We start from the raw sequence: 27,649 nt of genomic DNA, 5'->3' as shown, positions 1-27,649 counted from the left end.
TTAGTGTTACAACAAGAGTGAATTCGAACGCATGAATCGGTCTTTGCATGGACATCTAAACGCTCTGAATAAGAACGACTACTTGTCCCATGTTTAATATAAACGTTACAAGACGTACCAGGTTTTAGCAAAGTTCGCCCAGTAGGTCATCATGGAGACAGATAGTTGCCGCTGCCAGTCTGTGTAGTTGTCGAAGTTGTCCATTTCTACTAAAAACAATAGGTCGTCTGCATGAGTGGCACCCTTTATCCATGAGGGAGTTTCCATGACATGAACGGGTGGCTCAGCTACAAAGTGATAAAGGTAGTTTCCGGATCCGGGATCATACTCGTGTTTGAAGTGTTCACGGGCAGCACGAACTGCGGGAACATTGTATGCGACATCGCCGAGGAATTTGAGTATTTAATTTCGTTTTGAAACATTCGTTTGAAACTGGATTTAATCAGTGAAGGATTAAGCCAGTTTTCGATAGTTTCCGAACGTGGCTGAGATTTATATAAATCATTAACGTCATTTTGTATAATATGCATAAATGAAACACCCTCCCACTTCGTGATTCCATTAAGAAAATCTAGTGATCCAAAAAAATGAAGACCATCGTTATTTCTAGTTTCTAACTGTTTCTGAACTCTCGGATCAACTTTTATTAAGTCGCCGTCCACAACTGGCAAGAATTCTGGTAATCCCCTGACTTGGTCTTTGTTCCTTATTGTAATCATAACGTCTTTTATTTTTTGCACGTCCGTTTTTTTAAACATTGTACCATGTTTTCTGTTTGCTTTTGTTGTTTAGTTTAAACATATATATTTTACAACGATTGTGAAACAAGTTATTGCAACATTATATTAATCACTCTCGTTAGCACGATTTTACGCGAGAGTGTGGTCTTGTGTTGTGGGGGAAACCGGAGAACCCGGAGAAAACCCACTTGTCCGGCTTGGTGACCACATACCAAACTCACATGCGCCCAAGCCGGGAATCGAACCCGGGTCGCCTAGGTGAGAAGCGAGTGCGCATAGTATCCCCTAAGATCACTGTGAACTTGACCTTTGACCATGTGACCCCTTAAATCAATATTGGTCATCCACTGGTCAGGCCCAACCTTCGTGTAAAGTTTGATGACCATCGTATACGCACTGTTGAGATATCACTCGAAGAAGCTATGGTCTATGGACCACATACGTTATATAATTCAACCGGCAGTGATTGTTATAATTGATACAATCATTATGTCTGATTGATAAATATTCACTGTTTTGAAACTAACGGGCGCCAGAAATGTTAATTAATTAATAAACCGGATTTTTTATTAATCTTTTAAATAATGAATTGAGTTTTTTCCACGAATCGTAAAAACAAAACAGTAAACACAGCTCAATCAAGCCATTTTTGCCAATGTTTTATTTATCAAAATTGAACGACCAGTATGATCGTTTCAAATGATGTGGTTAACTATTACGTAGATGTTTCGGTCATGGTTTGGAAGCTTTACTTGTTTTTGTACTAGTACGTGTGGCTTCCAGTTAAATGCACAAAAAAAGTTGGCTTAAATAGCTAATTGAACTTATTGTTCTAGTATGAACCCGCTGCCGTTTTTATGAAATTTAAATAAAACAAAGTTACTGTTAAATTTTCAAAATTTCTCTGCATGATGTATTTAGAGAATGAAATAATACGATGTATAATTCCCTACCAATAACTAAAGCGACCAAAAAAATGATAAATTAGCACGAGATCAAGCATTAAGCATACATGGCACCTCTATGCCACAGTAATAAGACCATTCAGTTGAGGACATATTAATCTCATGAATATTATTCTATTACCTCCTGTAGAAAAAAATACAATCAGTAACATATCAATGTTATTTTTAGTAAAACTCGGAGAAACAGTTGGGAAACCGATGGCATGCTTGCCAGAAATAGTCGTGACCCGGAAATGACTCACTTGGGGGTTTTCCAATAATTTGGTCACGTGATGCCGGTACAAATACAAGCGCCATTTGCATTCATCGAAATGAGTACTGTTCTGTTTCGTAGCAGATCTGTTGCCGACTTACAGCGTTATTTGAGAGAAAGGGGTGTCACATTTAGTGATTCTAGGAAACCTGCGTTAGTAGAAGTCTGTAGTTTGGCAGAAGAGCTGAGGATTGAGGTTGATCCCGACGGATTATTAGAAGATCGGCCTGAAGTCGTCTGTCAGAAGCTGATGCTGAGTGACATGTGCCTTGTGTCTCCACAACGGCTGTCTGGGACTAGCGATCTGTCTATCGTGCCAGTTCTGTCAATTTTTGACATCTACAATTACTTAATAACTTTCAATAACTATGATCACGCCTCCCTATGGGCATATCACCAGCTTGAGGGATATTCTATGTTCCGAGATGGCTATACACGAGGTATTAAGACGGTGCCATATCCCAATACTGGTAAGACTCTGTCAGTATGTAGTTTTAAATACTATAATTTGATGATGATGATGATGATGATGATGATGATGATGATGATGATGATGATGATGATGATGATGATGATGATGATAAAAATATTGTCATTATGCATGTACATTTACCACCATTTTGAAACAAATAATGTTTTAAATAGCACACAAATTTCATGTGTGCATATAAATTTATATCATGAAGTTTAACAGGAAAGGTTATTTTTCAATTGTTTTATCAGACGCTTAATTAATTGTTATGCTATCATTGCAAGTAAAAACAATTCAGCAGCATCTTGAATTATGATGCATAAAATGTATGTTTTATTCTTTGTTGCAGCCTTTGTTGCTGTGAAAGCCAATGTGAAACCGCGGACGAATGATAAAGATGCAGTATCCAAGATAGGCTACTACAGCTGTTGGATCATGATGAAGAACAGTGACGAGGGATCCATTCAATCTGCTTATTGCAGTTGCAAAGGAGGGTAATGGTCTAATTTACTCTTCTTTAACTACACTTCATGTTTAATACTTGTCACAGATCTATGCAGAAAAGTATGTGGCCTGTCCTGGGAATCGAACCAGGGACCTGTTCTTGGAAGTTGCATGCTCTACCAACTGAGCTAATCAGCCCTGGATAACTGATATAATCAATTAATAGAACTGAGACATAGATTCCCTCTAACTTGCTGGACCATATATCCACTGGCTATATTTGTTAAACTGCAGTGCAGTCTCACTGACATGCAGGGTACTGGCCACGGTCCCTTGTTGGACACAATTTCTCACATACTCAGAAAAGTTTGAAGCCCGTCTGGAGATTGAACCCAGGACATCCTGTGCACAAAAAATTATCTACCAACTTAGATAACCGGCCCTGGATAACTTGTATTCCCTGATCTGTATAACAGTTCAGTACCATGAACTTGAGTTATACAAAAAACATCCATAGATATAATCTAATATTTAGTTTGTTATTTTAGATCATATTTTATCATAGCTTACTTATTGATACTCTTATATAAACCCATTCCAAATTATAAGATATAATTTGATGCCACATATTTATCTATAAGTTTGTTTAGGCATGGATGTTTTGTGGCTGCTCATCTTAATACCATTGCTTTTTGATAGCATTGATGGATGCTGTCGACATGTTGTGGCAACCCTCTTCGAAGTCCTTGACTTTGTACAAGACTTCAAGAAGACCAGCTGTACTTCAGGGCCATGTATGTGGGTTCGGCGTGCTTCTCAGGCCGATCAACTAGGCAAACCTATTCCTGCCTCACAACTTGAGACTTCAATTATGGTGGAGCCCAGGTATATTTCATTTGTCTTTAGTTAATTTACTTTAAGATAAGTTCTATATTTAGCACCCACCATATGAAATTGAATCAGAGGTAATAGGTGAACTAAATGTTTTCTAAAAATAACCAGGCTGTGTCTGTATTAGTGATGAGCACAGGCTAAGTACCTATTTTGAGTTAATATAAGAATTGGAAAAAATAATTTCTCCTGCATTGTATGTTTTTTGATAAACATGTGTGCACATAAATTATTTTTTCCAATACTTATATTAACCCAAAATTATCTGCATGATACTACATGTACCAAAAAGTGCAAAAAAAACCTATTAACTGGAAACTGATGTACTGTGATTTTTGTAACATGTTTTAATGAAATATTAAAGGCTATAAAATATTAGATTAAAATCCCTCACCCCTGTCTGAAACCCAATCAATAAGTTATATATATATTTGTATATGTATAAATAGATGTATTTTTAAAGATGAAAATAAACTGCCAACAAGCCTCATCTTAAGACAATAACCTTAACATTTCATACTCTGGCCTTTTCTTACTTGCCTACAGTTAAGGTTTTTGTTTCCTGTTTGCAGCACACAGACAGCAATGCCACTGTATTCGCCATTGTCTGATGAGTATCCAGTGCCAGATCCTAACGATTTCCTTGAAAAAGTGAAAACTCTTCAACCAACAGCCTGCGGATTACGAGCCATGTATGACTGCTCATATAAAAAGAATTGTACTTCATCACCTCTGAGCGTCAAAACACCAATGGAAAGAGCTGAACAATTTATGAAGGAACATATATGTGAAAATTTATCTTGTAACTGTTCTAATATATTTATGTATTATTATCTTACTTATTCAGAGAATGAATGTGAGCAAATTGAACAATTAACAAGAGGTCAATCAAAAAATAATAACTGGCATCGGATGAGAAAATGACTATTTACTGCATCCAATTTTCATAAAATGCCTTGTCTGTGTTCATCTCATGTAGACAGCATAACAGTTTTATTACAACTGTTATTTAGAACATATGTTAAAAGAATTGTTGCTCTTGTGAGATCAATTTATATCTTTAAGGTATATGGTGCACAAATGGCATTCCTGTATTTTTCCATTCATTTGATATTGATGCCTTGTGATACCATTATTTTGGTATAATTTGTACACCAAGTATATTGCTTTCCTGATATTCAAACATGAAAACCATGAAAGGCAATATATCTACAATATTCAATAGGATGGTCCAAGGAAAACAATCACAATATTGCAATATGCTGACCTGCTTTTTATGACAAATGTTACACACTGGCAAAGTTATTGCTAAATATTGTTTTGTTCTATATTTCAAATACAATTGGAGCAATCTTTAAATGAACAAAATTCATATTTGTATTAATGTGTTATTGAATAACATATACATATTGAAACATACAAGTCTCTCTGCATGAGATTTTGTACCATAATTGATGTATAAATACCATTAAACATTGTTCAATGTTTGCATCTGTTGTATAGTCCATCTATCTTCTGATATGATAAAAAAGCAAGTTATTAAATGAGGGAGTAATTAATCCAGTTGTTTTTGTGTACTTGTACCCAACTTTACCTACAAGATGTAGGTTTTAATGCTCGAGTGGAAATTCAAAATTCAGGATCAAGAATGTAATCACACATTTATTACCAAATATAAGTATTGTACATACATGATATTGATTTCATACTTCCACTTTGGGTTTTGGTTTTATACAAAAGTATACATTATTCCCTGACATAAGAACACATGTACATAAAAATGCTTAATTTTTATACATAAAAAGGATGTATACTCATAAACCTATTTGGCAAAAAAGAGAATGTGGCATATGCTTTAGGCAAGACATGGCTGTTAGTTGCTAACAACTGCAACAATTGTTGTAATTTGCCTCAACAGAAATCGAAACTTCAATGGAATTATGCCTGACAAAATTTTAAAGGTCTTCATTCTTCGGATAGCTCTTTCAACATGAATTCTAACAGAGGCAATAGATCTTGAACGTTTAATTGCTTTACTGCTGAGGCATTTTCCATGTGTAAATGCCGGTATATTTAGTGTAGCTTTCTTTGGAAGTAACAAGTGCCTTATATTAAAACCACGATCAGCCATTATATCATCGCCTTCTTCAATATTGTCCATAAATCCTGAAACTTGTACAATTTTGGCATCACTTATAGAACCAGGGTAAATGTTAGATATAAATGTAATAGCCCCAGATGGAGATATACCAATTAATTGTTTGAATGTATTTGAATGCTTATAATTTGACCATGTTGCCTTTTGAGCAGCTGGTCTCAATGGCTTTTGTACAAAATACTCAGTACAATCAATAATTGCACGTGTTCTTGGATATCTAGCAAATGATTGGGGTAAGTTTACTTTGACTATTTCTTTTGAAGGTCATATAATTAAAGCCTTTAAACACTGGTGTAACAAATTGGTCCAAGAGATAAAAATTCTACTGACATGACTATTAGATACACCAAACAGGTATGACAAGTGTTTGTTTCCAAATCCCATTCGAATTTTAACTAAACAGAGTAACATTTCTATAAATAATGATTGTGATGTTCTTTTTCTCCCTCGGGTTTGGTTGGAACGTGGAGTTTTCTTGTATTTACCATCCCAAAGCTTAGTATTTTGAGCTGAAGGCAATATCCAGTCAAAAAGCCAGTGAAGAAGTGCTACTGTTGGGAAACCAGTATATTGAAAACATGTAGCATTTGTTTTTAGAATATAGTGAATAAAGTCAACCGAACTTTTATCAGATGTCTGTGTTCCAAGGTCTTTTGTGCTACTAATACTCTCTATTTTAACATCTGGGCTATTTTCACACTGAATGATATCCTGAAACACAGGTAGGTTTAAATTGCATAGAAAGATATTTTCATGTCTGCTGTTATCAGTGCTAAAATTATCACGGTTGGAATATGTTAATTTAGACTTTTTCGACTGCTGTTGAGGTGTTCTCCTATCTGTAGGTCGTTTGCGACTTTAAGTGGCAATGGGTGTTGAGGTGTGGGTGGGGTAGGTGGCAGGTATTGGATCTATGGCTCCCTCAAGGAAGTACTGAAAATAAATAAACTCATTGTTGTATCAGCTACAAAGTATTTAAGTTTTTACCAAAATACATTGACAAATAAAATTAACGACAGTGTGCTGGTCTTATAGAGTTAATACTCATAAAAAGTAATATCAAGCAACCACTCTCAATAATATAGGCCTGCAAACTGCACTTCCGATACGAATTCTTCATTTAACTAATATTTAGTCTTACATCAGGACATTACAAACAAACATTCGAGCATACGAAATGATGTTTTCCAATTTTCTCAACCGATAGATCCTGATGTGGCCTGCCACAATTTTTGATCCACTGTTTACAACGGTCGTGGCTCTTTGTTGGTTTAGGAAATGGCTTAAAATAAACGTCTTTCATGTGTGGCTTGTCTTTATACCGACTGTCACTTTTGCAAGTTCCCCAACTGCAGCGTTTTGTAACCATGTTGTGTTTATTTACTCTTAAATTACGATTGTTTTGCTAAAAACAGCGTTTAAATTTGGCGCTATCGATTGACTTTGTTTGTACCGGTGTCACGTGACGTAAATATTGGAAAAACCCACATACGGATTTCCGGGCTTGAACTATTGAGCATGCATACAGACGTGGTCGACTGGCTGATGAATTATAAGTATCTTCAATGGCCGAGCGTGTAAGATAGGTTCATTCCGACCCGAGCGTAGGGTGTTTTGCGGAAAGGAGGGTTATCGAGTTTCTGCAAAACACCCTGCGCGAGGATCGGGATGAACCTATCTTTCACGAGCGGCTATGGCAGATGCTTTTTCTCCCAACTCAGTTAAACAAAATTAAATTAACATGTATTTTTTGCTAGTACTCTTTTGTGCTTAGCGACAATATTTGCGTATAGAAATGCGATAATTCGTGGTTGTCATGGATATGCGCGCAGTGATTCTGAGTATGTTAATAGTTCAATCGGTCTTTAAATAGTTCTAAGGAGAGTGAATCATTATTTATTGAAAGGTGCGTGAAAACTATTTTATTTTGACATTTGAATCGAGAAATAATTAATAAACGTCCTAAATAAGACAAGATTTACATGATGCTACAGACGACAGTCTTCAACAAGGGAGGTTATTACAATGTGGTGACTATTAAGTTCCATACGGGCATTTTATCTTCGCCCGTGGGCGAGATAATAATTTCTTTAATGGTGAAATTATTGGATCTACTTATCTGAGGTGGGAGAAAAACCCATCTTTTTGGGGAAAACTCATAAATCTCCGCCCATTTGACATTCCTATTGACAGGATTTTTCTAATACTACTAGATGTCGGGCCTCAAATTATATGATTTATATATACGTGCGATATCGAATTTATATTGTATCGCTCTTCGAAGACAAGTAGAAACAATTTTGATAATTCATATGATGAACATATTTTGCAAAGAATAACAATCAATTAAATCGATGACAATGTATCGGTTCCCAAAAGCTGAACGCATTTACATGAAACGGGCATATAACGCCACCAGGCAGTAATTACGTCAGAAACAAGGGAGATCAATTTTTCTCCAAAGTAGAAGATTATATAGCTCTATGCAATACAGGTAAAAAAAAGGTGGCAAAATAATGCGCGATTTCATACACCAGTGCGTGCAAAATTAATCACAATATTATAAATGCATGCGTCAATTTGTAGAGTTAGATAGGATTTCACTTTTAATAATGTATGTATATATCACGCTCAAATGACTGGTTGCATAGGTGCTCGGTACTGGGTGAGTACCTAATTATGGAACACCCGTTATAAAAGCGTTTTCCGATCGCGATCGGTTTATTTACGTTTTTAATCAATAAAGACGCTTGCCTTAGATACAAGTTCTAAAGAACACGATATTCCGGTAAATATTTCAAATGCTGCTTTCATTTAACGTTTTTCATATCAATACATGCCACGCGGGGGAATACCGTTCATGCTTGCCACAATCAAAGCATATTGGTACAGTTTGTATTGTTTTACTTAAATCGCCAAATTTACTGACAAAAAGGACAAAAAAACAAGCTGGAAATAAAATAAACTATCTATTTTACTAAAGCAAAACATATAGCAATAATTTTAAAAAGATACAAAAAATAAATAACGAATTAAACATGTTATATGTTATATGTACTCCGAAGACAAAAAAAAGTAAAATAAAATAAATTATCAATTTACTAAAACAAAACGTGAAGCAGTAATTTTAAAATGATAAATAAAAAATAAATAACGAATTAAACCTGTTCCATATTTAGGTACTCCGAGAACAAAATAATGGCAGTCCTTGAACGTGCGATTAATAAAGTACTTTCCATGCAGACTAGTAGTATCTTGGAAAATACCACATATAAACCAATTGGTCTTGAATACTGTTAAGCTGATGGGAAATTTTGCAGTTGAGGGACAAGTATGTTCCGATTAATGTACTCGAGCAATACAATTAATCATCTAGATATTTAGTCAAAAACAAATTTCCGTTCAAATTACCTATGTGATTAAGTGGTGTGATATACTGTTGCAAACATATCGAACGAGGACTATTCTATCCAAACACATTAGATATATATATTTTGGATTGCCTTCGACTTGATTCGATGACCTTTTAAATACAGAAAAAAATAATTAGCTATTTGTTAAACATTTTCATATTTATTTTATTGAAAAACCACACTGAGGTCAAATGTATTTAAAAAGAAGAATATAAATAAAAAAAACATACAAAAATATCAGGGTCTACATAGTCAAAGGCTTTTGATATAAACTCAACATTAAAAAAGTAAGAATACGTCCTTCTTCGAACACAACATGTATTTTGATATTTTCATAGTTTCACTCTTTCAGTTGCAATAGCAATACATTTCATTGCTTGGTTACAATTGCCTTGCTTTATGTATTTCATTCGTCATCGTTTTTGTATTTTTATGCAAACTGAAGGTAAAACAATCTGGATGTAAAAAAACACTGCGTTCTGGGTTGTTTACAAGAAGTCTTTCGCATTAACAAACTATGTAAATAAGAAATACAAACTATATATGTAGAAGGTTACAGGGAAAATCCAGTGATCCAAAGAATTGTAGACCTTCGTTATTTTCAGTTCCGAACTTTTTCTCATCTCTCGGATTAACCTTTATTAAGTCCCCATCGACAACTGGCCAGAATACTAGTAAACCCTCGTCTTTGTCTTTATTCCCTGTTGATTTCATTGTGTCCTCTATTTTTGTACGTCCATGTTTCTTACACATTTTACAATGTCTGCTAATTTGCCTTTGTTGTTACAATCTTCTTTTCTGATTTCGCTTCTGACGTCTTCTGCGATATTTATGGCGTTGCGTCGGGCAACAACAGACATATTGTTTAACACGGATATTGAACTACCGCTATTTGTGATCGCTCTCTGAAACAAATTTCGATTAATCTCTGCATGTAAAGAACAGCCGACAGCACCTGCGGACTGACCAAAGATTGTTATTCTGTAAGATCTCCACCGAAGGAATGGGTGAATTTCTTGACCCATTGAAACACTAATCTTCGATCCCACAAACCATTATTCCCCATAGCATGTTCATCCATATTACTTAAGAAGCCAAATATACCAACACGATAATTGAATGTAACGACGATGGCATTACCAAATGCAGAAGCTAATATTTTTATGTTGAACTTGTCGGCTGAACCAGAAGTTAAGCCACCGCCGTGAATCATAACCGCGAGACCACTTCTATTTTTAGGTTTGTAGATATTCAAGTATAGACAATCTTCTGATTCGATGGTGAAAACAGGTATACTGACCACGGAAAAAAATGGACACATGCACTCCGGAATTAGTTTCCGTTATACTTGGTAGAAATTGAAAAATGGTTCCGACTTTTTGAAGCGCAGATCGCAAACCCGAGGCTTTGCATAAGAGACCCCCAGACACACATGCACGGTTTTTGTCGTTCCATTGGCGATAACATTCCTGCGTGCACCAGTAATCCCACCTAAATCACTTTGTTCAAACGCACTGTATCCTGCATCGGTAAATACAAACTGGCTTAACTCAACAGAAATTAATTCGACGCCTATCATCTTCACATACGTAATATGATGCCGAGATAATTATAACTTATATCAACGTGAGATCAGATTCCTTTTTATTTATTTTGTTGACATTTAAGGGCCCGCGAAAGGTTTTCAGTCAAGCATAAACCTGTTTTATTAATATCTTCTACGAATCGTTAAAACAAAATAGTAAACAAAACTCAGTGAACCAATGTTTGCCAATGTTTTATTTATAACTACCAATTATTGTTCAATTGATGTAATTAACCATTACGTTAATGTTATGCTTTTGATTGTAAACTTGGTCGAATACTAATCTATAATATTTAAAACTATTGCTAGTTGATTCTGTTTCATATGCTAATATTTTTCTTAGTGTTATAAATCAGCATATACTGGATTATTATCCACAGAGATGATATTCATCAATTTATAACTCTGGACACCTTAAAGTGTATAGTCTTTTTTTTGTTAAAGAAAGTCATCTTGACATTTTAGAATACTTAAAATTTTGAATTGTTTTCTAAATTTAGGAAGACATCACACGATTGACATACTGAACGTGGTCGGTACATGAAAAATGTGCATTTACACTTTATTTTCTGTACGATTAAAGTTGCGTTTATTTTGCATGAACCGATCGAACTATCTTTGCAGGCGTAGTTTCGCAAAAAAACAACGTTCTTTGTGAACGCTGGTGAGGCACCGCGCGTTCAAATCTTTCTATGATATACTTTATTTATCAATGCAGCAACGCACATGTACAGTAAACTGCGCGTTTACAGCTTGTGCGATTCATGGATTTGCACAATTCCAAACGAGCGTTCAGGTTGCATGAAAGCCATCAAAAAAGAATAATCCTTAAATATTCCGAGACCTCAAAGATTATGTGCCAACTGTTATCAAAGATTGAGATTATCAAAACAAGTTATTAGATCAATTACCATTGGTCGGTATTGTCTGAAATTATAAATCATAAGGCCGTCTTAAATATTTAAATGTGCATGCAACTGTGTCATGTTGTCATTTGTTTCTGCTAAAACATCAGTTTCATGGCAGCAGATCATAATGAAACGGTGAGTTTTAAGCTATATAAAGGCCGCCTTTCCCATGAGCTTATCTGTCCTTATAATCCTTGAATCTATTAAATAAATTCCAAGACAAGGCGGGACGGGACGGGTAATTATTAATAGATATTGAAGCTCTCTTAAACTGTCTAGTAACCCAAAAGTCTACATGTCTAGAGGGAATGGGATTATTTGTTTATTTGTTTGTGTTGTTAATGTTAAAATATGGGGGTGGGGGTAAAAAAGGCTTGTTGATTAGCATTTATAATATGTTATCATAAGGGAGTTTGTTGTTTTATTTTTCAAAATATTGATAAATCTAATCCTGATTTCTAACTTTGTATGTTTAAATATTGGCTAAATATATCATTTTAGCTGAAATTAGTGTGCATTCAAAACTTTATCTTACATGCCACCGTTAATGCCACCGTAATAAAAACAACCATATAATAATATAAGAAATATGTATTCATTACTGCAGTACACAAATAAACGCTGTATAGACAGAAAGGGGCCGAAGTAATGTACCCTTTAATTAACAAATGCATGCTAAGTTGATTTCAGTATAATAAATGCATGCATCAATTTGAAAGGACTAAATAGAAGAAATCTGTCAATGATTTATGCTACTAGTCATCCTCATATGACTAATTTAATATATGCTCTGTACATGTAGTCATCTAGATATTAAGTCATCAAACTTATTTTCTGTTCAGATTACGTATGCGTTTAAGTTGTGATATTCTGTTGAAAACATATGAAACGAAGCAATATTTTACAAACATATTAGATATATATGTATGTATAAAAACACAATGACATTGCTCAACAGCAAAATATTGCTGTTGAAATAGGAGCTTAATTTTCTTCAAGTGAATGTTCATTTTGATTTTTAATCAATAAAAGAAACAATAAAAAAGTTAAAACAATCAATCTGTGATAGTGCAGCTTTATCAATTTCAACAGTTTATATCCTGTCTTTTGAGCCTTATGAGTTGTCTGGCAATCAAAGAATCTCGGATAGAAAGATAAAACAATGAAAATACCTGTTGATATTTCTCGACACCAGGTTAAAACATTGGTAAATTCAATACAATTCATAATTACAGTTTAAAATGTTGAGATAGGGCTTTGATACTCTAAATTATGACAATTATTTGAATATATTTTAAAGTAAATACATATATGGGATTCAGGTAGATATACTTACCTTAAAATCAACCTCCGACCCTAACAATTGTTTTGCTAAGAACAATTATTTTGAGGAACACATTTTTTGAGAAGGATATTAACCAAAACAACAATAGTATTTTTATTTGCTTACACAATTAGCGAAGTCAAGACGTGGCAGTAGTAATCTCACTTCAATCATAGTCATCCATTAAACTGGCGGGTTGTTCAAAGAAAAGAGTAAACAAATTTCTATCAACTGATTTATTGCAAATGTTTTCTTAAAGCAAATGAAATAAAAAAGTAAGATTGATGCAATTGCTGCGGTTAACCATAAGCTTTAATGTTTCTTGAACACTGAATATACGCTTTAATCTAATAAGCAGCAGTAAAAAGGCCATGATTCTATTACAATGACTTGTGCTACCATTCATGACGGCTTTAATATATGATTTGTACATGAATTCACCTTAACATATAGTCATAAAATAGATTGCTCACGAGGACATTTTTCCAATCAAATTAGACATATATGTATACAAAGATAATGGCATTGATTAACAGCAATATATCAATGTTGCTCTTGCGCATTGCGGCAGATGTACACGACTGATTTTCCGCAATTTCCATATTGTCGAATGCCTTGATAAGATCAGGGAACACCTTTAGCCAGAAGTTGGTTTCACCGGAATAAAGGTGTTTCTTGAGGGAATGCGGACCCATATCCTGGCTGAATTCGAGATAAATTTCCTGACTGTCATTATACGGAACCCATTTTGGAATGCTGTCGACTTGATTCGGTGACCTTTAAAATACAGAAGAAACTCATTAGTTATTTGTTTAACTTTTTTATCTTGATATCATTGGAAAACCACAATAAGGTCAAAAGTGTTTGAAAAGGAAATATAAATTTCGAATAGAAGTTAAAAAAAAAACATACAAAAACTATCATCTTCATATCAAAGGCTTTTGAAATAAAAGCATGTATCAAAATTAAAAAGTAAGAATACGTCTTTTCTTCTGAAAACAACTTGAATTATTATTTTTTCATAGTTTCTTTCATTTCGTTTTTATATGAATACATTTCTTTGATTGATTAACAAACTATGTATATACATAATGCAAACTATACATCGTAGACAATTCACACGTTTTATACAGCATTACATAGATGTTATCAACAACGGCATTACTAGGTATTAAAGGGAGGGGGTCTAAAATGATATTGAAAATATTGTGGCTCATTGCCGAACATGTTGTGTTTTAAAGATTGAATTAAACTTTGCATTAAAAGTCTCGTTTGACAAACTTGTTTATACAAATAAAAATTAAAAAAAAAAAACAGAATCAAAACAAACGCATTAATCGGACTTTGCATCGGAATTTAAACGCTCTGAAAAAGAATGTCTACTTCAACCATATTAATATAACTATTACAATACGTACCCGGTTTTCGCAAAGTTAGCCCAATATGTCATCATTGATACCGACAGTTGTCGCTGCCAGTCTGAGTAGTTGTCAAAGTTGTCCATTTCTACCAGAAACAATAGGTCGTCTGCATGAGTAGCACCCTCTATCCAGAGGGGAGTTTCCATGACATGAACAGGTGGCTCAGCTACAAAGTGATAAAGGTAGTTCCCGGATCCGGTATCATACTCACGTTTGAAGTGTTCACGGGCAGCACGAACTGCGGGAACATTGTATGCGACATCGCCGAGGAATTGGAGTAGTTGTTTCCGAACTGTTTCTGGACTTAACGGGTTATCCCAATTCGTATACCTGTTCCAAACCACCTGTTGAATTTCTTTTGGAAACTTTCGTTTGAAAATAGATTCAATCAATGATGGATTAAGCCAGTTGTCAATGGTTTCCGAACGTGGTTGAGGTTTAAATAAATCATTAATGTCATTTTGTATTATATGCATAAATGAAACACCCTCCCAACTCGTGATTCCGTTAAGAAAATCCAGTGATCCAAAAAATTGAAGACCTTCGTTATTTTCAGTTTCTAACTTTTTCTGGTCTCTCGGATCAACCTTTATTAAGTCGCCGTCGACAACTGGCAAGAATACAGGTAAACCCTCAACTTGGTCTTTGTTTCTTGTTGTTATCATTACGTCCTTTATTGTTTGTACGTCCATATTCCTTACACATTGTACCATGTCTGCAAGTTTGCTTTTGTTGTTGTAATCTTCGTTTGTGATTTGGCATCCGACTTCTTCTGCAACATGTATGGCGTTAAGTCGGGCATCAACAGATATATTGTTTAACACGGACATTGCACTACCGCTCTGTGTAATCACTCTCTGAAATAAATTGCGATTCATTTCTGCCATGGCGTGTAAAGAACAGCTGACAGCACCTTCGGACTGACCAAAGATTGTTATTCTGTTTGGATCTCCACCGAAGGAATGGATGTATTTCTTAACCCATTGAAACACAAGTCTTTGATCCCACAAACCATAATTTCCCATGGCATTTTCATCCATAGTACTAAAAAAGCCAAATACACCAAGACGATAATTAAATGTTATGACAATGACATTACCGAATGCAGCCAAGTACTCCATGTTGAGCTGGTCACCTGAACCGGAAGTAAAACCGCCGCCGTGAATCCAAATCATTATCGCGAGATTACTTGCCTTTGCAGGTTTGTATATATTCAAGTATAGACAATCTTCTGACTGGTTTGTGAAAACCGGTTTTCTGACCACGGATTGGACGCAAGCGCTCCGGAAGTAGTTTCCGTTGTACTTGGTAGAATCAGTCGTGAAATTTAAAAATGGTTCCGGCCTCTGAAAGCGCAGCCGGCCAACCGGAGGCTTTGCATAAGGAACTCCAAGAAACAGATGTACGGTTTTTATCGTTCCATTGACGCTCACATTCTTGTGCGCACCACGAATGCCACCTAAATCTCTTTGTACAAATGCATCGAATCCTGCATCATTGAAATCAAACTGCCCAATCACAATTAAAATCATCCGACGTAAATCATACTCGCAAACGCATTATCAAATAATAATAATGCAGTGTTAAACAACTGATTATTTCTATAAACGTTTCAGTCAACCTTGAATTAACATTCAGTTGATTAGCATTTACGGGCGCTACAAACTTTATAAGTCAAGCGAAAAGAACAGTTCGTATTTATACAAATGTTTTGGCAGTATTTGTTAAATTAGTTGTAATAACAGTAGTCGTATTATTACAAGTAAAAGTGGAAGTAGTAGTAGTAGTAGTAGTAGTAGTAGTAGTAGTAGTAGTAGTAGTCGTAGTCGTAGTCGTAGTAGTCGAAGTAGTCGAAGTAGTAGTAGTAGTAGTAGTAGTAGTAGTAGTAGTAGTAGTAGTAGTAGTAGTCGTAGTAGTCGTAGTCGTGGTAGTAGTAGTAGTAGTAGTAGTAGTAGTAGTAGTAGTAGTAGTAGTAGTAGTAGTAGTAGTAGTAGTAGTAGTAGTAGTTGTAGTCGTAGTCGTAGTAGTCGTAGTAGTAGTAGTAGTAGTAGTAAGTAGTAAGAATAAGAAGTATACTTAAATACTGCACAATATAAATAGGACAAAAAGATATGTATAGTTTACCTGACCAAAGAACAAAGTGAGAAAACTGCAGTTTTCAAGGCTGTAATATATACATTCGTAGCGATGAATACAGTTTCAATAGAAAAATGAAAAGAAAAAAAAGAACACGGGATAATTCATATCAGGATTTAAATAGACAAGTATAAAAACAGTGTAATATATACACATAGGAAAATATCAATGACAGTTTATCACGTTTAATCCTGTTTGTCATTCGTATACAACGCATAAAATCATCTAAATTTGCATATTTTGTTTTGAATCATATTACCTTTCTGTCAAAGTTGTGGGATATATATTTTTGAAAATCTTTCAATTGTAACAAACACATTAGAAAGTAATGTATAAAAACAGACTGACAATGCTTAACAGCATTATATCCATTTTGCCCTTGTGCATTGAGGCAGATGTTCCCGACTGATTTCCCGCAGTTTCCATAGTGCCGAATGCCTTGACAAGATCAGGAAAAACCTTTAGCCAGAAGTTGGTTTCACCAGAATGGAGGTGTTTCTTGAGAGAATGTGGACCCATATCATTGCTGAATTCGAGATATGTTTCCTGACTGTCATTATACGGAACCCATTTGTAAATGCTGTTTACTTGATTCGGTGACCTTTAAAAAACAGAATAAACTCATTAGTTATTGGTTCAACGTAAATTAAGAAAGTAAGAATACGCCCTTCTTCTGAAAACAACTTGTATTTTTATATTTTCATTGTTTCACTAATTTTGTTTTCATATGAATACCATTCTTTGTTTAATGGGTGGTGTTAGTAGTTTATACTCCGGGTCCCGGCGTAAGCACATTGAAGGGTCCCAGAGTGACAGTTCAACCACCGCACATCTATCCTGGGCAGACTATCAGGCGGTTTATCAGTACTAAGTGCCTTCACCTCTGCAAGGAACTGACAACTTCTGTACATGCCAGGGGCAGTGGTACAGTGCGAATGGTCGTAGAAAGGATTTCATAACCAAGCACAACAGAAGTGACCTGGTCCGCCCGGGAATCGAACCCGGATTGTCCGATTCACAGTCCAACGCTCTACCGATTGAGCTAACCGGGCGGACCCTTCTTTGCTTAATTACTATTGCCATGCTTTATATCTTCATTCTTCATCGTTTTTGTGACGTAACAAAACTGTCACATTTACAAAATATCTTCATAAAAAATGCAAATTATACACAGTAGACATTCACACGTTACATACAGCTTTTACAAAGATCTTATCACCATAGGCATTACCAGATTTTAAAAGGAGCGTGCCTAAAATGATTTTGAAAAAATCGTGGCTCATTGCCTAACATGATAGAACGTTATTTTAAAGATCATGTAATCAAATAAAATAGAATAAATGTTAAAGGTGCACAAATTGTGTATACGATTTATGGGGAATAATTATGTTGAACATTATAACGTACAATATCGCATGTATATGAACACATATGGGCAAATTGTATTGTTGTCAAATCAGTTATCATTTTTAGTGCTCCAAGAAGTCTGAATACAAACGCATGAATCGGACTTTGCATTGGCATTTAAACGCCCTGGTTAAGGACGTCTACTAGTACCATATTTGAAATAAACGTTACAATTCTTACCCGGTTTTCGCAAAGTTCGCCCAATATGTCATTATGGAGACCGACAGTTGTCGCTGCCAGTCTGTGTAGTTGTTAAAGTTGTCCATTTCTACTAAAAACAATAGGTCGTCTGCATGAGTGGCACCTTCTATCCAAGAGGGAGTTTCCATGACACGGGTGGTTCAGCTACAAAATGATAGAGGTAGTTTCCGGATCCGGTATCATACTCGTGCTTTAAGTGTTCACGGGCAGCACGAACTGCGGGAACATTGTATGCGACATCGCCGAGAAATTGAAGTACTTGTTCCCGAACCCTTTCTGGACTTAACGGGTCATCCCAATTCGTATACCTGTTCCAAACCAACTGTTGAATTTCTTTCAAATATTTTCGTTTGAAAATAGATTCAAACAATGATGGATTTAGCCAGTTTTCAAGGGTTTCCGAAAGTGATTGAGATTTGTTTAAATCATTAACGTCATTTTGTATTATATGCATAAATGAAACACCATCCCACTTCGTGATTCCGTTAAGAAAATCCAGTGATCCAAAAAATTGAAGACCTTCATTATTTTCAGTTTGTATCTTTTCCTCATCTCCCGGATCAACCTTTATTAAATCCCCGTCGACAACTGGCAAAAATACTGGTTATCCCTCGACTTTGTCTTTGTTCCCTGTTAAGTTCATAATGTCCTTTAATTTTTGTACGTCCACATTCCTTACACATTCTACCATGTCTGCAAGTTTGCCTTTGTTTTTGTAATCTTTTTTGCTGATTTTGCATCCCACGTTTTCTGCGATATATATGGCGTTAAGTCGGGCATCAACAGACATATTGTATAATACGGACATTGAACTACCGCTCTGTGTGATCACTCTCTGAAACAAATTGCGATTCACCTCTGCCATGGCGTGTAAAGAACAGCTGACAGCACCTGCGGACTGACCAAAGATTGTTATTCTGTTGGGATCTCCACCGAAGGAATTGATGTGTTTCTTGACCCATTGGAACACAAGTCTTTGATCCCACAAACCATAATTCCCTATTGCATTTTCATCCATAGTACTGAAGAAGCCAAATATACCAACACGATAATTGAATGTAACGACGATGACATTACCAAAAGCTGCCAAGTACTCCATGTTGAACTGGTCGGCTGAGCCGGAAGTGAAGTCGCCGCCGTGAATCCAAATCATAACCGGGAGACTACTTGCATTTTTAGGTTTGTAGATATTCAAGTATAGACAATTTTCTGACTCGTTGTAGGAAACATGCTTATTGACCACGGAAGAAAATTGGACACAAGCGCTCCGGAAGTAATTTCCGTTAAACGTTGTAGAATCACTCGTGAAATTTAGAAAAGGTTCCGGCTTCTTGAAACGTAGATCGCCAACCGGAGGCTTTGCATAAGGCACCCCCAGAAACAAATGCACTGTTTTTGTTATTTCATTGACGCTAACATTCTTGTGTGCACCAGTAATCCCACCCAAATCACTTTGTACAAATGCACGGAATCCTGCATCGGTAAATGCAAAAAGGCCTAACACGACAAAAATCAATTTGACTCCAAACATCCTCACGTACGTAGAATGATGCATCGTGAAGTGATACTTATAATTTATATCAACGTGAGGTCTGACTGATTCACAGATGGTTTAAATTTACGTGCGCTGGATAGGTCTTCGCTCAAGCCATAAACCGGGCTTTTTTATCAATCTATTATGAAATAAGACACTGCCTATGACGGGCCCTGGGTATGTTATCAACTACAGGTGCAAGTAAGATATAGGCAATGCAAAAGAAATTATATATTTTAATGGTCGAGAAAACTCATAAATACAGACACAATACTAATTTACCAAATATTGAATATCATACAAGCACGTAATTGTAAAAAATATTGATTCCTACTTAAAACATAACAAGGTAAATACAACAGATTGAATTTATTTAGAATTAATTATCACAGACTCTACAATTATCTGACAATCAACCTGTACTTAACTCTTTTAATATGTAAAACAGCATTGTTTATATTTTAGATTTTTAAGCTTCTGCAAATAACCTGGAAAATTAGTTTGACCCCCTCAGCAGTTAAAAATGAATATGAATCCCATGTAGATGACATTGTTAATGTCATTTAATCATTGGATATAACAATGTATGCGAAAAGTATGAGCATTTAATTATCTAAAGTATGAGACTTCAAACTGACTTATAAACGTTGAACAACAATATTTTTGAATACATCTTTAACATTTAAATTACTAATTAGCACATAAATTAGTGCATTCAACATTAGTTATTGATATTAATATATAAAATATGTTGTAAAATATTATATCATTAGCTCATTCTGTTTAATACTATATCCTTTGAAATACCAATGCAAGGTGAACTGTTGTGTGCATATACACTAAATTGTTCAGAACGTACTAGGCTAACTCATGTTAGTTCCAGCATAATATACAGCGCTTTCACATTATTTTAAACGACTCTCCCAAAAATGAACATTCAATTACTTGATTTTTGTGCCAATATACAAATTGAACATATATCTATTGAATTTGTAAATATAATGGAATATGGACCAGATTTATCAGCTAAAGAAGATATAGTACAAAAACATGACAGGGTAATTCTACAATACTGACAAATAACATTTGTGCCCGATGTTTAAAAACTTGTTTTAAATAATTTTTAATAAATAAGCATAACTGCAGACTGAAGATTTGTGATTTAAAGGAAATAAATATCTTCTTACAAACACTTTCAATAAAACAACACTAGTGTTTGAATGGAGTTTTTTTACAGCTTTTAAACAATTACAGTTTATTATACTCTTTCGGGAACACTTTGTGGTGCATATGCAATTATTATCTAACAGAATGTGTTACGCTTTGATATCATAATTGTAAAAATAAAGAACTAACATGTAAACAAAATTGTGTCGGAGACCGGGTTCGAACCCGTGTCGCCATAATTGAAGTCCAGCGTCTCAATCACTGAGCTTCAAAGGCTTATATTAATCGCGTAACCTTTTAAATACAGATAAAAATAGTTGTTATTTGTTTAACATTTCCATATTTATATTATTGAAAAAACAACCATGGGGTCAAAGTGTTTAAAAAGGAAGTACGATTTTCCAAGAAATAAAAACAAACGTACAAAACTATCATTTTCTGCATAGAAAGGCTTTTAATATATAAAAATCAACATTAAAACCGTAAGAATACGTCCTTCTTCTTAATTCAACATGTATTTTTATATTTTCATAGTTTCACTCATATAGTTGCTATATGGATAGATTTCTTTGCTTGATTACAGTTGCAACGCTTTATGTCATTCAGTCGGCATCGTTTTATTTTGTATTTGAATACAAAATTGATGTAAAACAAACTTGATGTAACAAAAACTGCGTTCTGAGTTGATTACAAGAAGTATTTCAATTAAACAAACTGTTAATACAAAAGGTAAACTATACATCGTAAAAAACACGTTACATACACCATTAACAAAGATATCAACATAGGTGTTACCAGATGTTAAAGGGACAGGTTCTAAAATGCTATTGGAAAAATTCGTGGCTCATTGCTGAACATGTTCGAAAGTGTGTTTTGAAGATTGAGTTAAACTTTGCATTTATATTCTCGTTTGACATACTTGTTTATACAAATACAAAAAATAAATGTTAAAAGTGTAACAAATTGTGTATACGGTTTATGGGGAATGATTTTGTTGAACATTATAACGTACAATATCGCATGTATATGAACACATATGGGCAAATTGTATTTTTGTCAAATCAGTTACCAATCTTAGTGTTACAACCATATCGAATACGAACGCATTACTCGGACTTTGTCTGGACAATTAAACTCTCTGATTAAGGACGTCTAGTTGTACCATATTTAATATAAACGTTACAATTCGTACCCGGTTTTGGCAAAGTTCGCCCAGTACGTCATTATCGAGACCGACAGTTGCCGCTTCCAGTCTTCGTAGTTGTCGAAATTGTCCATTTCAACCAAAAACAATAGGTCGTCTGCATGAGTAGCACCCTCTATCCACGAGGGAGTTTCCATGACATGATTGGGTGGCTCAGCTACATAGTGATAAAGGTAGATTCCAGATCCGGTATTCTACTCGTGTTTGAAGTGTTCACGGGCAGCACGAACGGCAGGAATATTGTATGCCACATCGCTGAGGAATTGGAGCATTTGTTCCTGAACTGTTTCTGGACTGTGCGGGTCATCCCAATTCGTATACCTGTTCAATACCAACTGTTGAATTTCTTTTGGAAACCTTCGTTTGCATATATATTTCACCAATGATTGAATAAGCCAACTTTCCATGGTTTCCGAAGGTGGCTTTGATTTGTATGCACTATAAATGTCATTTCGTAGAGTGTGCATTAACAAAATACCTTCCCACTGATCCAGAGATCCAAAAAATAATAAACCTTTGTTATTTTCTGTTTCTAACTTTTTCTCATCTCTCGGATCAACTTTTATTAAGTCGCCGTCGACAACTGGCAGGAATACTGGTAAACCCTCGACGTTGTCTTTGTTCCCTGTTAATATCATAACGTCCTTTATTTTTTGTACGTCCATATTTCTTATACACTGTACCATGTCTGCTAGTGTGCCTTTGTTGATATAATCTTCTTTACTGATTTGGCATCCAACGTCTTCTGCAACCTTAATGGCGCTAAGTCGGGCATCAGCAGACATATTGTTTAACACGGACATTGCACTTCCGCTCTGTGTAATCACTCTCTGAAACAAATTGCGATTTAGCTCTGCCATGGCGTGTAAAGAACAACTGACAACACCTGCGGACTGACCAAAGATTGTTATTTTGTTAGGATCTCCACCGAAGGAATGGATGTGTTTCTTGACCCATTGACACACTAATCTTTGATCCCACAAACCATAATTCCCTAATGCATTTTTATCCATTGTACTGAAGAAGCCAAATATACCAACACGATAATTGAATGTAACGACGATGACATTACCTTACCAAATGCAGCTAATATCTCCATGGTGAACTGGTCGGCTGAACCGGAAGTGAAGCCACCGCCGTAAATCCAAATCATAACCGCGAGACTACTTCCATTTTTAGGTTTGTAGATAGTCAAGTATAGACAATCTTCTGATTTGTTGGTGGAAACAGATTTTCTGACCACGGAAGAAAATTGGACACATGCGTTCCAGAAGTAGTTTCCGTTATACTTGGTAGAATCAGTCGTGAAATTTAAAATTGGTTCCGGCTTTTTTAACCGCAGATTGCCTACGGGAGGCTTTGCATAAGGGACCCCAAGAAACAAATGCACGGTTTTTGTCGTTCCATTGACGCTCACATTCTTGTGTGCACCAGTTATCCCACCCAAATCACTTTGTACAAATGCACGGTATCCCCCATCGTTTATTACAAACTGCCCAAAAGTAACCAAAATGCATCAGACGCTTAACATCCTTATAAACGTAATTTAATACAGCGTGTATTTTTTATTCTCACTTATGTCAAAGTAGGTCCTATTAGTTTTAATTCAGTTGGTTTACATTTACGGGCGCAAAACAGCTCTTCAATCACAAACGGGAATTTTAATGAACCTGTCAACTATGTAGTTTAATATTTTCTTCTGATCGTTAAAACAAAAGATAAGATAAATTGTATTTGATTGCATAATATATACACTTGTGATATAAATCATTTCGACAAACAATATTGTTATACAATTGGATTGGGCCACAAGTCAAACCAACATAAGAAATTGGCCCTCCCAGCAATGCATCAGACTATCGTTAAGTTTTATAGGTGATGATAATATCAATGTGCATGTGAATGAATAAAAACAAACATTTCATGATAGTATTTCTTTGCCTACGAATTAGTACGAGTTGTTTTACTTAAGGTATAAGGTAACGGAAGAAAGAGAGAGAGAAACAGGGAGAAAGATCAGACACGCATCCTTCTGAACTTCAATTTTCTCAAATCTTTTAGATGCAACAATCTATGTATGCACTCTTTTTGAAAAATGATTATATTCTGTTTATCAATACTGTAGTAGGGGACGTTGCGATATGATTATTGTTAAGAACAAATTGAACTTGCTTCAATTATTTCGCATTCGGGCATGCTGGACTAAAGCGGATCTTTCACCTTCGATATAAAAAGAGACTTTTGGAACACAATATATAATTTTCGTTTAAAAAGCGGGCAGTGATACTGCATATTATACGGAGGTATCAATACTGTGCATAAGATTTAGTTCTTCTTGGGAAACGTTTGAAAGTTTCTGAGTATACGTGTTGTTACTAATTGTTTTCATACATAATGTCAGCTTTTGAATTGTTCTTCATTTTGTCAGGGACAGCCAGCTAAATTTGTTTAGTGCATCGTTTATCAATACGGATCGTGTGAGACCGGATACTATTCGAGCAGCTTTACATTGTATCTTAGATGCGGACGAAGATATGACAAGTATATATGGTGAAGTGTTTTTCTGTGTTGTTAAATTTTATCATTTCCAAATTACCAGGAATTATTGACTCTGTTGTACTGATATTAGTTAATTGTAGGTGCTAAACCCATCTTAACTGAGTGTTAAACCAAGATGCTTGTGGTGATCAACAAATTGAACAACGGTGTTATCGAAGAAAATGATGGACAATTTCTTTGACAATATGTCAGAAACATTGACTCTGTTTTAGCGGGATGAAAATTAACCATCCATTGATTAGACCGTGCTAGGATAGAATATAGATTATGGTTTATCTTTCTTCTATCATATTTACGTCACGTGAAGAAACAGCTAAACAATTGTCGTCTGCGAAAAAACTAGTTATGCTAAGTAGAGAATATGCCATTTCATTTTCATAGGCAAAAACAAGTAGAGTACCTAACACGGATCACTGAAGGACACCAACTCCTAACACTTTTGATTCGAAAAAAGATGATTTTTCTAAAACGTTTTGACTTCGGCCTTTTAAGAAATCTGTTAGCCAATACAATCAATTCATATTAAAACCATTTTGTTTTAGTGTAACAATTGAGACCTTTCTGACACACTCTATCAAATGCCTTGAATATGTCGCTTAAAACAATACATGTTGATTCTTTGTCATCAATTGCTTTACGAATATGTTTATTAATGTTAACTAGCCCTAGTGAGTTAAACGACCTGGCAAAAATATATTGCGTATTAGGTCATGAACATGAAGTAGTTATAAATATTTCTAAACATAATTATTTCCATGACTATATAAACATAGCTATTTAGGAGATCGGTCTATAGTTTGAAGGTTCGAGTGGTATACCCATTTTAAAAAGAGGCATTACATTAGCAGTTTTCCAATACTCGGGATATTTTATTTCTACCAAAGACTTGTTGAATAATAAAAACAGGAGGTAGTTAAACGTTTTGATGTTGCTTTCATCATTTTGGGGCTTATTCCGTCCGGGCCAATAGCTTTGTTAATATTTAGGTTTTCTAAAACATCAAGCACATCCTGTTCTGTAAAAACAATATAAGATAACCGTAAGTGTGTCTTATTAGTAGACAAAAGGAGAAAGACATTTGAATTGTCAACGTTTGATATTGATACAAAAAAACGTTATAATTTGCTCTTTTCAAAGTAGAAATGACATATGTTTGTTGACAGTCGTTCTTAACTAAAGGTTTTGCAGTTTTTCAATACTTCTTAGGATGTATTGTGTTTAAATCATTTTAAGATGTACAAATGCTAAAATAATAATTTAATTGCTTAGCATATGTGTTCATATTATCAACTTTATTCCAAAATGCAAGGTTTGCCAGATCGTTTACCCGAAAGTATTGCATTTTGTCTACGTTGTCCGTTTAGTCATATTGTAAACGAACCCTGACAGTATTGTTAAAAGATGATATGGCTTACGAGGTTTACGTGAAAATTTGACAGATTTGACGTTCTTGTTGTAAGCTATACACATTTAAAAAACATGTATTAGAAAACAAGAAAGTTTTTAACAGTTAAAGAAGTTAGATCTATTGCATGGGGATTAAAAAGGAATATTATTTTTCCGATGACACAATAAAGTGTTATTCATTTCATTTTGTAATTAACAACAAATAACAGTTTTCAAAAGTTAATGAGAGTATTTTTTATCTCTTTCCATTCAGTTATTCATTTTTTTTTCAAATAGGATTATAAATAGCATCAGTATTAAAAATAAACACAGTATCTTGCTTATTTCATCTTCAGGTAAAATTCTAACTTATTTAAACGGTTTATATTTGGATAACACGAACATGAAAGTCTTGATATAGAGTTGCAAAATAATTTGGCACGACATATTAACATCAGACAGTTAGTTTCATCAAGATTTTGGGATTAGCTTAAAGGGGCTATTCCATCTCTCACAGACTGAATTTCCTCCATGTCACGGATGTGAACTTTATGCATTCAATTGCGAACGGCGAACCATTAGACCCCATACTTTCAAGAGTATGATAGAGTGGCTAAGAAACATCGAGCGTGCGTGTACTTGTACGTGTAGCAGCCCGTTCACGCACACATTACAGTTGGCTTCAAAGGTCGTTTGCACTTTTTTATTTACATGCACGAGTCGATTGGCCTATTTTTGGATTAAACGTTGTATAACACGTGGCATGTACTTCAAATTTGAGATGTTGTCTGCATACTGAATACACGCTTTAAACTTGTAAAAATACTCATAAATTGATGCCATAGTGCTCACAAAGTAGCTCACACGTACACGTATCCATAGAAGTTGTGTTTCTATTATCAAACTCCGGCATTGAATGCAAATGAAAAACAAGTAATGAGTTTCAAAAATGACCGCAGTATTTTCATATGACTTCTATATATATCTTCTATATATTATTATAATATTGACGTGGTTTGTTCGTTCAAATATTTGGGAGTACATTGTATAAAACTTAAAGTTGCATCGTGCTCAACAAGGAGTTGCTCAGCATGCATCGTTCTCACTCCATATGTTTTACCGTTAAGGCCACAACAAACTGATCATTTGTTCTACGGATTTTGCCCAAAAAAAGTAGGAGCGAGCGAGCGAGCGAAAAAAAAATTAAAATACTTTTTTTTTAAAATTTAAGGCAATTCAGAGGCGAGCGCAAGGCGAAAAATAAAATAAAAATTAAAAAGTCTATTTCTTACTAAATTTATCATGCAATATGTCAAGAAATGTTTTTTAATTGCAAACATAGGTTCTTAGTTTAAATATAAATGAAACGGTTTTGATTGACTTGTATCACATGAAAATCTGTCTCAATATATAACAAATGGCAATAAGATCCAGTGCTTGACTATTACTTAAGACACTGCCGATTAAATTGCGGGACAACA

General features: G+C 34.9%; 3 protein-coding genes and 1 non-coding gene across 4 annotated transcripts; 1 reads left to right on the top strand and 3 right to left on the bottom strand.

The window, feature by feature from the left end:
• The first annotated feature begins 2,016 nt into the window (after positions 1-2,016).
• LOC128245869 (uncharacterized) lies at positions 2,017-4,689 on the top strand. The gene is made up of 4 exons (XM_052964090.1): positions 2,017-2,428; positions 2,780-2,924; positions 3,574-3,759; positions 4,338-4,689. Exons 1-4 carry the CDS (start codon positions 2,017-2,019, stop codon positions 4,687-4,689), a joined length of 1,095 nt encoding a protein of 364 aa, XP_052820050.1.
• A 7,716-nt stretch (positions 4,690-12,405) lies between these two features.
• On the bottom strand, positions 12,406-16,222 carry LOC128202941 (liver carboxylesterase 1F-like). Its single transcript, XM_052904137.1, has 2 exons — positions 14,572-16,222; positions 12,406-13,930 (listed from the first exon to the last, which is right to left on the bottom strand). The coding sequence occupies exons 1-2, from the start codon at positions 16,104-16,106 to the stop codon at positions 13,648-13,650; spliced, it is 1,818 nt and encodes a 605-aa protein (XP_052760097.1). The 5' UTR covers positions 16,107-16,222; the 3' UTR covers positions 12,406-13,647.
• Positions 16,223-16,734: 512 nt separating this feature from the next.
• LOC128203514 (liver carboxylesterase B-1-like) lies at positions 16,735-19,917 on the bottom strand. Its single transcript, XM_052904959.1, has 2 exons — positions 18,298-19,917; positions 16,735-17,311 (listed from the first exon to the last, which is right to left on the bottom strand). Exon 1 carries the CDS (start codon positions 19,871-19,873, stop codon positions 18,923-18,925), a length of 951 nt encoding a protein of 316 aa, XP_052760919.1. The 5' UTR covers positions 19,874-19,917; the 3' UTR covers positions 16,735-17,311; positions 18,298-18,922.
• Positions 17,691-17,767, bottom strand: Trnah-gug (transfer RNA histidin (anticodon GUG)). Its single transcript has one exon. It is a non-coding gene; the product is annotated as a tRNA-His (tRNA).
• Positions 19,918-27,649: the final 7,732 nt, after the last annotated feature.

Source organism: Mya arenaria, chromosome 9 (genome assembly GCF_026914265.1).
Source record: "Mya arenaria isolate MELC-2E11 chromosome 9, ASM2691426v1".
NCBI lineage: Eukaryota > Metazoa > Mollusca > Bivalvia > Myida > Myidae > Mya > Mya arenaria.
This window is presented reverse-complemented; position numbering and strand designations above follow the sequence as displayed.